This window comes from Paramisgurnus dabryanus, chromosome 21 (assembly GCF_030506205.2).
Source record: "Paramisgurnus dabryanus chromosome 21, PD_genome_1.1, whole genome shotgun sequence".
NCBI classification, from domain to species: domain Eukaryota; kingdom Metazoa; phylum Chordata; class Actinopteri; order Cypriniformes; family Cobitidae; genus Paramisgurnus; species Paramisgurnus dabryanus.
In genome coordinates, this window is record NC_133357.1 from 14,918,837 (window position 1) to 14,931,108 (window position 12,272).

Genomic DNA, 12,272 nt, shown 5'->3' on the forward strand with positions numbered 1-12,272 from the left:
ACATAGACCTCATGCACCATATATTAAGCCTTCTAGTCATACAATAGATTTCTGAGAAAAACACAAATGTACTTTTGGGGTTCACTGTATACAGTATACATTATGTTATTTGCTATTCTGCATATTTAAACGTGCCACGCCTTGAACGTTCATGTGATTCAGTTCTTAATGATGATTGGTCACGTCACACTGCGGATGCATTGATGCATTTATCAGTAAATAATAACCTACATTTTGTGTGTTTCTAACACAAAGCTATTGTTTGACTTAGAATAGATTCATATGGACTACTTTTGTGCTGCTTTTTAGTCATTTTGACTGCCCAGATCTCCATTCAATGTAATAAAAACCAATTTGTTGACCCCCAGGCCCTGGCCTTTATCCTGTGCAGGGCGTATAGGGACGGCATGTCATTAAAAACAGTTTAAACAAAGGGGACTCACCTCTGGTCAGAGGGGTTCTCCAGTGACTCAGGGCTTAGAAGAGCAAGGGAAGAAATAATAGGCATGCAATAAGCGCAAATGGGAGGAGGGAAAGAACAAGGATCGCATAACACTGAGACAAGATACGCCAAGGAGCTAGAGGGCCATCGACGTGACCTTCTTAGATTATTCTAGTCTTCCAAAAGTAACTGTGTGGCAATATGGGACACTTCAGTCATAACAGTTACTGTTCTGTCGTACTGTATGGTCAGCTTACAATAATTTCATCATTCTCAACCAATGAAGTGAGAGAGAGCAAGAGAGAGAGAGAGGGCATAAGAGAGTAAGTGAGTGTATGTTTCAGTGGTTTTGTATGAAAGAGCTAAACCAATATCATGTCTATTGGAGCAAAGCCAATCAAATGTTCTCAACCCAAAATATAGTGAGCTGCCTGCAGAGCCAACGTGCTATGACACAAAGCCTGTTTCAGAAAGCCAGGCAACTTAATAGTGCTTTCTCTTCAAGGAAAAGTTCAACAAAATGTGAAAATTCTCTCTATATATGGGGTCAACATGGCAAGCTCCAGAAAACACATCCATCCATCATTACACGCATATTATGACAACTAGTCACAAGAACCAATGAGATTCAAGGTTATCATTGTGACACCATATCTGAACTGTGCTGATCTGAATGTTGCCATAGATACACAATGTATTGATTGCTAAATAAGCTCAAAATATGAATTGTTTTCTCTCACAATTGTATCATATACGTAGAATGAACCGTATATTAATCCATTGTTTTTTGTATTACACTCTAAAAAATAACAGCATTGGGCAAAAAATAAATGAACCCAACCTGCTGCGTAGTAATTTAACTCATAATGGGTTGTTTTAAAGGGGACATTTCACCAGACTTTTTAGATCTTTGGTGTCCCCAGAGTACGTATGTGAAGTTTTAGCTCAAAATACCATATAGATAATTTATTATAGCATGTTAAAAATGCCACTTTGTAGCTGTGAGCAAAAATTAGCAGTTTTGGGGTGTCATTTAAAATGCAAATGAGCTGATCACTGCACTTTTCACTGCAGATTTAGAGGGGGTATTATTATAATAAGATCCCCTTCTGACATCACAAGGAGAGCTAAATTTCAATGATATGTTTTCACATGCTTGCAAAGAATGGTTGACCCAAACCAAAAAGTTCCTGGGTTGATCTTTTTCACATTTTGTATGTTGATAAAAGCACTGAGGACCCAATTATAGCACTTAACTCTTTCCCCGCCATTGACGAGATATCTCGTCAATTAAGAGAAAACGCTTCCCCGCCAATGACAAGATTTTCCGTCTTTCCGCAATACCGCTATTATCCACCAGGTGGCGCCCTTCCGCAACTTTTTAAAACCGGAAGTATTGCCCTATGGCAAGCGGCTGCATGTCCGTGTCTGTTTTAAAGATCGCTCTGAATGGGATCTCTATGAAAAGTCCGTCACAAATATGGAATTATTTTTGCTTTTTACTCAAAATATGGTGTTTTTGCAAAAACCTACCCATATTCAAAAGCTGATTGCAAAAAAAACCACTAAAGGTAGGATGAAACGTTTTTTTTTTTGTTTGAAAGCAGAGGGTCTGTTCTTTCATTTGGTATATTGTATGTTTATTTATTTAAAGAAGAACATTTTCTGGAAGGCATTAAACTTTGGTGAAAATCATGAAAAACGCTGGCGCTGGCTGGCAACTTTTTTTAAAAACGCTGGCGGTGAAAGAGTTAAACTTCAAAAAAGTCATGATATGTCCCCTTTAAGCCAAAATGCTGAGTTAATAGGGAAATATAGACCACTTTTTATGTTCACGTACAGTGTGCGTGACGCAATTTTCGTCATAAGAAGAGTGCATGCGTATTATACGTGCACCACCGAATTTTTAAAACCCCACATACATTGCCAGCCGTAGATGTACAAGTCAAATAAACTATACTTTGCAAGGCTGTGCGCATTTGCGTACACACAAAAAAGACTTTACTCCAGGCTTTATTTTACATTAACCCATTATTAGGTTGAATTAAATGTAAACATTTTCTGGGTTATTAAACCTATTAGCTGGGTTTATCCCTTTTTGACCCAACACATTTTTTATAGTGTACTTTAATGATGGGTGGATGAGGTTTGTTGATGCCCATATGGAAGAGACAGCAATAAAAAAAATTGTTCGGCTAAAGAAAGAAAGTTTCTGAGATGGCATGAGAGAAAATTATGAGAATTTATATATTTGGGTGAACTTGGTCTCGATACTTATACACTCTCAGAAAATAAGGTACCAAAAGCTGTCACTGGGATGTTACCCTTTCTAAAAGTTAACCTTTGTACCTACACTCTAAAAAATGTGTCACTTTGTGTTGATTTTCTGTTTAAATTAATAACTAAAAGTAACACAAAATGTATCGTTGCAATAATAACACATAAATGTGTCTATTTTTCAAAACTAACTTCTTTAGAGTATAAAGGATGCATATTAGTATCTAAAGGTGCATATTGGTACCTAATGGGTACATATTGGTACCTCAAAGAGATACTTACCTTAAAGGGAAATTCCGCCTTGAAATGATCCTAGGGTTAATAACAAACGTGTACCGAGTTCGACCGTTCACTGGAGTTTGTTTTCATGTTAGTCTAACGTGACCAGTGTTATTGCTAAACGCAAATTAGCATGTTATGGTAGCCTTCGGGGCATCAGTGCATTAAAAACGAAATCGCTATGTCTATACTACTAATAATGCTCAAAATAACACCACACTTACACTGTAGCACAATGAGGGTCTCTATATGTAAACCGAAGCATTGAGAACTTTGCAAGTGTACAGGCAGTTTATTAAAAATAAACACTTACCGTTCACGTCTGGATCACATATCCATGCGGGCGCCATCTTGGGAAAACTAAACTCTCGCGTGAAACGTTGTTGCCCGTTGTTGTGGAACAGGTGTTGTGCTTTCACGCGAGAGTTCAGTTTTCCCAAGATGGCGCCCGCATGGATATTTGATCCAGACGTGAACGGTAAGTGTTCCTTTTTAATAAACTGCCTGTACACTTGCAAAGTTCTCAATGCTTCGGTTTACATATAGAGACCCTCATTGTGCTACAGTGTAAGTGTGGTGTTATTTTGAGCATTATTAGTAGTATAGACATAGCAATTTCGATTTTAATGCACCGATGCCCCGAAGGCTACCATAACATGCTAATTTGCATTTAGCAATAACACTGGTCACGTTAGACTAGCATGAAAACAAACTCGAGTGAACGGTCGAACTCGGTACACGTTTGTTATTAACCCTAGGATCATTTCAAGGCAGAATTCCCCTTTAACGTACTTAACGTACCTAAATGTTACATGGTAAAACCGTTTTAAAGAGTACCATTCAAGTGACAGCTTTTGTAACTTTATTTCTGACAGTGTATATACAGGCTAGGTATTCAAAGTCCTTGACAAAAAAAATTCTATTAAATTTATCCAAAGTGAGATTGAGAGAAATGTTGCTTATTATATTCAATACTTGGAAACAAAAAGTTATTATTATTATTATTATTGTTTCTAAATGATTCACTTACAATATGTTGTTTTATCATAGTTATAATGTTGCCTTTAAAAGTAGAGAGGCAGCTCATTACATTTTGAAACAGAGCTAAATACATTTCCTTAAATGACTAACTATGAAAAAGCATAATTAAGATCAGGTCACTTAAATCCTAAGCACGGGGAAATTGATCCAAGGTTTCCGAGCTAAAGAGAGAGAGAGAGAATAAAGACAGATGAAGATCACTCTAAACACTAACAGAAATATCATCCCCATTTCCCACAGATTCAGCGCCACTGTCCTGTTCTCTGAGGAATTCATTAACTTTTAGGGCTCTTAAACCCAGATCATGCTGAATAGATGACACTCGTTGTGAAGGGCCGGTCTGCTTCTTGGTTGAGATTAATTTTAATCTGGCACTTCATTTGTACAGGAAGTGACACGCATTAAACCCCGGGTAGAGTAAAAGTCAATGAAGAGGGCCTTGTTCCTAACCATTATTGATGTCTGCAGCGGTTTATTCTCTATGCTGGACAGAGCCTTTCATTTAGGCCGGTTTTTGAGACACAAATCCTTAATTAATGTGTCACTTTCTCTCTCATCTTGGGCACAATTATTAGAAATCACTGTTAGCGATTTGACAAACAAACTGATATGGCTTAAAAGCCAGACAGGAACTTTTTATGGAGCATAATACATAAGATAATTCCATTTAATCAAGCTGCAAGCTTTTAAAGGGCTCAGCGCAGCCACTTAGACACTTAATTACATTCAGAAAGAAACAAATAATTTAAAATAAGAATCACTAAAGGAACACAAGAACAGATTGAACATTTCTCTAATGGGACAGTAAAACGCCATTTTAACCAGCCTTGAAGTACCAACTAAATATTGATGTATACTGTGCTTTAAAAAATTCAATAAGAATAAAAAATTCTTCCCTTTACAAGGCGCCTCACTTACATTTTCATAAGTCATTCCGTGAATATACGCAGACCTTATTTTCAAATTCAGTTCAGGTACTTTCATGCACAATTCCTGCAGGAATCACAATGTAACACAATGCTCATCGTCATTCATGCCGAGCATGCATTCCTGAAACTATATGATGATGAAAATGATGCAACCTTTCCCGGGAAAAACTACAGACTGTCACGTAGATAAATGTATACATATATATATTTAATAAACAAGAGCCCTGTATTTTTCGAAAATATGACCTTGTGCGTGATGTAAATAGTAATATGGGGGAAATGAATGTTTAATGTTGGGTTTAGTCGATGGCTTGCCTGAAGTGTTAGTTTAGCGTAATGAAATCCATCCCAGAATGCAACTGGGTTACTTACTCTGGGATCTCATTGGTTGTTTGGCTTTAGAGTGAAAGAAAGACAATAGAGCACACTTAAATGAGACAGAAAGACAAAAGCATAGACCATAGAAAGTACGCGTCCAGACAGACAGACAGACACTTAACATACAGATAGGTGTAGGTAATCATGATTAATTTTGTATTCTTCACATGAAATCATACAGTGGGGAAAATAAGTATTTGACACATCAGCATTTTTATCAGTAAGAGGATTTAAAGGGGGCTATTGACACAAAATGTCCACCAGATGTAGCCATCAAGCCAAATATTGAATTCATACAAAGAAATCAGAACATTTAAGTATACAAGTTGAGTCATAATAAATAAAGTGAAATGACACAGGGAATAAATATTAAATACACATTTAATACTTCGTAGAAAAGCCTTAGTTGGTGATTACAGCTTCTAGACGACTCTTGTATGGAGAGACCAGTCGTCTGCTTTGCTCAAGAGTGACTCTGGCCCATTATTTCACACAAATGGTTTTAAATCTTGAAGGTTCCTTGGGCGTCTTTTATGAACTTTGATCTTCAGTTCTATCCATAGATTTTCTATGGGATTTAGGTCAGGTGATTCACGCAATTTGATTTTCTTTCTTTGAAACCACTTCATTGTTTCCTTTGTGTTTGGGATCATTGTCTTGCTGAAATGTCCACCCTCTTTTCATTTTCAGCTTCAGATTTCTTTGTATGAATTCAATATTTGGCCTGCTGGCTACATCTGGTGAAAATTTTGTGTCAATAGCCCACTTAGAAATCCCCTTACTGATAAAAATCCTAATGTGTCAAATATTTATTTTCTCCGCTGTATTTAGAATCATATAAGTAGACCCTATATATATTTATACGTACAGAATACTCAATTGATATAAGACACAAAAAACATAAAGCATATACAGATAACCTATCTTTCTTAACAGATATGAAATAATAATTGATGCACAGTAATTGGTGCTTGGTGGATCACAGACACATCAGACCATCCCGAGGACAAGAAATCATCTCATAACTTAAATATATCTGATAACCAATTATCAAGATGTGCTTTAGGATATGTGCTGTACTGAAGACGTGTGGTTTTGGGATCCAACAGGAAGGTTCATTACAGTACACATGCATGGTTTTCTATAATGCTATGCGGTCATGAGATTCCTCGGGTGCTGTGCTAATTGGAACCAGCTACAGTTCACATAATACCGTAGAGACAGTCAGGCAAGAAGTGGTAATTGATGAAATCAGGCTATTAGCTAAAACGAGAAAGCACGACGGTTTCAAAGCGATTCTTGAGTAATCTAGCTTGTCATCATCCCTCATTGAGCAGTAATATGAAGATATGGTGCATTTAGGGCAGGCTGTCATTGTTGGGGAGGTCATGTGCTGACATTACCTCTTGGTGACTCCGTTGTGATATTCAATGAACGTATGGCCATCAAAAGCAATGGCCTCCGTGTCTCCGGCGGATTTCTCGAATATTGCTGGATGGGAGGAGAGAAGATGGAGTGAAATTACAGCGATCGATGCGAGACACAGTTCTGTTTAATTAAAGAAATGCAGGAAACGTGTGATGTATTGTGAGCTTCATGCTTGTGTGCTTTAATTAAGGTTAGGGATTTAACAGTGAGACCTGGTAAGGTTAATGAGGTGAGCAAAAGTTCTTGGGTGTTTTGTGAGGGTTTTTGTGTTGAGAATACAAACTAAAGAGTTTACTCCTAAAATCTTGTCTTTATTCACCTAAAATCTTAATATATGTCCTAGATCTTGGCACACTTCTTTTTTTAATAAGATACTTTTGTAATAGATTAAGTCCCCAAGCATTGTAAATTAATGAAAACCAAAAACCAGCACATGCTTCAAAATTACAATTACAAAGAAATTCAATGATATACAAGTGAGTGCTCATTTTCTGGTGAACTATTCCCTTAAAGCAACACTATGTAGTTTTTTTTACCTTTAAATAATGTCTCTAAAATTATTTCAGTGATAGAACAACTTTTAACTGGACAAATTGTACTGTTGCTGCAACCTGAGCAGCCTCCTAGTTGCTACAAGCACACTCTGAAAGTGGTGGTGGAGGGTAGGAAACACAGCCTAGCCCCTCCCCCTGCCTGCAGAAGAGTGTCTGATACCAGGCACTGTTGCGGTTTTCAACCACATGGGGGAGCTGTGAGTCATTTTTACATGGAAACTACATAGCGTTGCTTTAAGTATGGTATCAGTTGTTTTAACATATTTTAAAGTTAACGTCTGCTAAGGATGTAAGCAAATCTTGATCTAAAGATGTATCTATTGGCTAATAAAGACAAGCAAAATGGTGGTCAATCTGAAAAAAAAAAACACTTACCATCCTGACAGTGATGCCCGACAAAGCCATGCCGGCATACGCACTCATAGCTGTCCAACAGGGGATTGCAACGGCCTCCGTTCTCACAAAGATCTTTGGAGCAGGGATGGTAGGGATACATGGACACGTCGCTGGAGTGAAGGGCATTATCAGCTTTCAGTATTGGAATGCCCATCAGAGTAATCTAATAAAGCAAACACAACAAAGTCAGTGAAACATACAGCGTAAAAAACGTCTTCCCTGATGCGTCTTTACAAGCTCTTACCTTCTGAATGGCCCCTTTGAAGCCATCTTTGATAGCAGCAGCTCTGGCTACTTTGCGGAAATCAGGGGCTCCACCCACAAACAGCGACTCCTTCAGATTGAGATCTGTGTGCTGGTTCTGGAGAGTACAAATATTAGTGTGAGAACCAACCTGAACGTTATCCTAACCGTTCCACATTCTCTATCCACTCTTCTTGAATGAAAGCTTTGAGACCCTTATGCTTCAAAGTCCCCCTGTGGTGAAAATCAAGTATTAGTTGTTGTTTATATGTCTATGTGGTGTTTTTAATATGCTTTAAGGCAAACCATGTGCAAATTAATAATTTAACGCTATTGTTAACTCTGTCCGCGCATTTTTTTATGATTTTCACAAAAGGTTAATGCCTTCCAGAATGCGTTCTTCTTTAAATATATAAACATACAATCTATCAAATGAAAGAACAAAAAAACTTTCATCCATCAAAGAACAAAACTTTCATCCTATCTTCATTTGTTCTCTTTTTTATCGCTTCTCAAATATACAAAATTTTGAGCAAAAAGCTGAGATAATTGCATTTTTAGACTTTTGATAGAGATCTGATTCAGAGTTATGATCAAAACATACACATTTTTTACTGTTTGGCCCAAGTGGATGCTTCTGGGTTTTATAAGTTGGGTAACAGTGCCACCTGGTGGATAAAAGCGGAAGTATGGATTGCCATAAAAACTCATCATTGGCGGGGAAGCGTTTTCTCTTAATTGATTCCAATCGCGGGGAAAGAGGTAGTATTTTCTCCATAAAATTGAGTTTTGCAAAGATATCTTATTCCCACGGTTTATAATCGATTCCTACTACGTCACAACCATGTACCCAGTCACGTCATCACACCGAGTGGATCAGTAGTTTGAGCCATAGATATTATGCATGGATGCTGCATAGGTTCGGCCCTGAGACGAGTGCAGCACTGCTGCTTCAGCTTTACATATGCAGTGTGAACGCTATAACCCTGTATATATATATATATATATATATATATATATATATATATATATATATATATATATATATATATATATATATATATATATATATATATATATATATAACCTGTTAGCATCTGCGCTAAAAAGATTAGTGCTGCAAACGCGCAGTTAACGTATGCATTGTGAATGTAGCATCTACTTACATATATATCCAGTGTTGGGGGAAACGCATTACAAGTAACGTGCATTACATACAGTAATAATATTAATTTTCTGAAGTAACGAGTAAAGTAACACATTACTTTTTAAATGTACACATGAATATTTCAGTTACTTTTTCAAAAAAGTAATTCAAGTTACTTGTTTAGTTTAGTTAATTCGATTAAAAAAAAATATGTACTGAATTAAACTAAACATAGTCACATTATGCACTCTATGCGTACACGCCTGTGTGGGAACCATTTCAGTCAGAAACTAAGATGGCAGGCCAGAGCTTGACATTTTAGTAATGAAATATGCAATTTCTGAATACAGAATTTTTTCAGTCATAAAAAACCCCTGCAAAGCCTGAAAGGGATCAAGCCTCAGCGAAGAAAAACTAACGCAAAAGTAACTAAAAAGTAACATAAGCTTTACTTTCCATGAAAAGTAACTGAGGCAAGGGTGTAGAGTTTCATTCAAGCTGTTTTAAAGCATGAAGAAATTACTTTCACCGGTAAAACGTTTACATATGTTATTATGATGCTCAAAGATGATTTATCGACTACAGGGGGACTTTAAGCAAACCCTAATATTAGAAAAGCAAGTAAAACCAATCAACGTATTGGAGGATGGTACACATCAGGCAATGTATTGATTCAACTTTTACACCTAATTGTTACCCACATCAATGAGGGTCTTGTAGTACAAAGCATAATTGATTTAAGCTTACTTCCCTGAATGGAATATTATTGAAACTAACACATAAGAACACAAAAGAAAAGAGATAGGAAAAAAGTCCAGAAGTAATAGCAGCGATTAATATGAGGACTGTTGAAATGAATGTTTTTTTTATTGAAAGAGTGTAATGGATGTGTGATTGTTTCAGGGACTTTTAAAATTCTGAGCTCTAAACTCTAATTGGAGTACAGTTCACAAGGCAGATGACCATGAAATGAGCGCTTTACCAACCCGTGTGAAATCCCTTTTGTTTCACAGGGATTTTTCGTGCGAGACTGTACTTAAAACGAATTAAAAATCTTTATTTTATGTAGGCCAATAATTGCCTTGGGGAAAGGCAAGTTAATTGCCGGGGAAAACCATGGGCTGTCCGCAGCCTTTCCAGTTTCAGACATGTTTGTCCAGCTCTAATCCCGGCAATAAAAAAGAATAGATAAGTATGGACACAAGCAGGCTTGAAAAGGTTTGGCCATGGACCTGGGGCTTGTCCAAGCATGCGATTGGGCCAAGACAGCATAGCCAGAAACGTTTTAACCCAGCTGCTGTTTGATGTGGTCAGGAACGCGTGCAATGAGAAGTCCTGACAAAAAACGGCAATGCACCGACAGCCACAGGCTGGAAGAGACATATTCAGTTTCGCTTTCTCTGCCAGAATGAGCTGAGATTGAGCAGGTGAAGTCAACGACTGACTGTTTCCCTAAGGGCTCCAAAAGCATTATGGCCATTGTTTGGAGTGAAATTTAAATGATAAAAGAAATGGTATTTTTGATAATTAAGTACACAAGTGTTGTATCTAAAAAAGTGTTTTTCCAAAGCGCTGTGGCAGGAATCATTGTTTCGCCCACGTAAATTTGTTTTGCACTTTCGTGCTTCATTTGCATTTGAAAATTCTGTCACTACTTTGTCAAGACACCAAAAGAAACTGAACTTGATAATCACCGGGTGCAATTTACTCGCAAAAATTATGCATTGTGTTGCACGCTAAACCAAAACTACTCCATCAAACTCATCTTGAATTTATAAATTGTTTAATGACAGTATTGTGCAAAAGTTTAGGCCATCACCAGCTTTGTTGTTTCAGCAAAGTTTTAATGACCACCCACATATATTTTAGCTCTGTTTATTAAAATACAAACAGAAAATGTTTAAACAAAAAGTCACTAAACACATCTTGAACTCTTTTGAGGAGACTGAAGTGTTGAAGTCATTAGATTAGAATTAGACTTTCATTTCACTAAGGTTTAAATAAGCCTGCAGGTTCCTGTTATTGCACAAATGTAAGGGGAGCTCACACTAAATACTTGACAGCTGACTACTTATACTGCATACAAATGTTCTGTATTTTCTGGTTGTATTCTAATTAAGAGAATGAGAAATAATTACATATCGCAAAGACAACAAATCTAATGGTGGCCTAAAGCTCTTGCATGTCTTCTCTACTCTGTCATTTCTTCTCACCTAGGGTGAATCAGGACTGCAACCAGCGCAAATAAAAATAGGCCCAAAAACAAACGTGACAACATAACAACCACGCTCTCTTCCCCACACATCTCTTTCTTCTGTGATAACACTCTCCTACGCCATCGGTCTTTCCCTCCCGCTCTCTCGGTTTGCATCCAGATCGACGCTGTTTAATGGGCTTCCCACGCGAGACTAATGAAGACATTTCATTGTTGTTGGAAGGCTGACGAAACAATGGTGGTCAAATGATAACTATCTCTCGCCGCCCCCATACCAGCTGGCCTGAGGTGAAAGCCAGCGCACTCTTTAAACTTTCCTTTAAGCATATGGATAGTTTGAAGTTTAAATAATGCCCTTCCTGCGTTCGCCAACTCATCAAGCACAAGGGATTTCAAACTTTTTTGTCAGACGAACCCCTTGACCTAAATGATTTACTTATATTTATCTAAATTATTCAGCCGCTGAGATTGTAAGTAAATATTTCAATCATTTAACAGCACATTTGCATGTTTAACTTTAAAACCAATTATTTTTCATCCGTTTTAAAGCTTTTATCAGTAGTATTTTACATAGTTCTTGTTATTAGCGGCCAAGCACCATAGGTGCTAGGGCACCTATTGTTTCTGTTAGTATTCTTCTTCTTCTTAGCCGATCTATGGCAGCCGTATAAACAAAATTTATAAAGTTTGGCACACTTATAGTGTTTGTTTTAAGTAGTCACTGGTAACTTTATGCGGCGCTGCGCAGACCGATCGGCAGCTGACTTGAAGCAGTGCATGCTGATTAGAAATTTTGTCCAACTTGAGCTAGCGCTGAAGGCATGTGACGGTATATAAAGTTTGGCACACTTATAAAGCGTTTCGAGAGTATAGCCGGCTGGCTCAGCCTCTCCAGAGCAGCTGCACGGAGTTCTGATGATGACACAGCTCTTTGTGATTGGTC

The 12,272-nt window shown here is 37.5% G+C and overlaps 1 protein-coding gene across 12 annotated transcripts in view; it reads right to left on the bottom strand.

Moving 5' to 3' along the window:
- agrn (agrin) overlaps positions 1–12,272 on the bottom strand; it is a 294,150-nt gene that overhangs the window by 7,880 nt on the left and 273,998 nt on the right. For 6 of the 12 annotated variants that reach the window (XM_065285836.2, XM_065285838.2, XM_065285837.2 and 3 more), the window contains 5 exons: positions 7,969–8,085; positions 7,704–7,887; positions 6,750–6,837; positions 5,341–5,364; positions 444–476 (listed from right to left, as the gene is read on the bottom strand). In XM_065285836.2, the coding sequence (XP_065141908.1) occupies positions 444–476; positions 5,341–5,364; positions 6,750–6,837; positions 7,704–7,887; positions 7,969–8,085 (446 nt within the window). The remainder of the gene's footprint in view (positions 1–443; positions 477–5,340; positions 5,365–6,749; positions 6,838–7,703; positions 7,888–7,968; positions 8,086–12,272) is intronic. The other 6 variants (XM_065285841.2, XM_065285843.2, XM_073813016.1 and 3 more) reach the window with 3 other exon arrangements.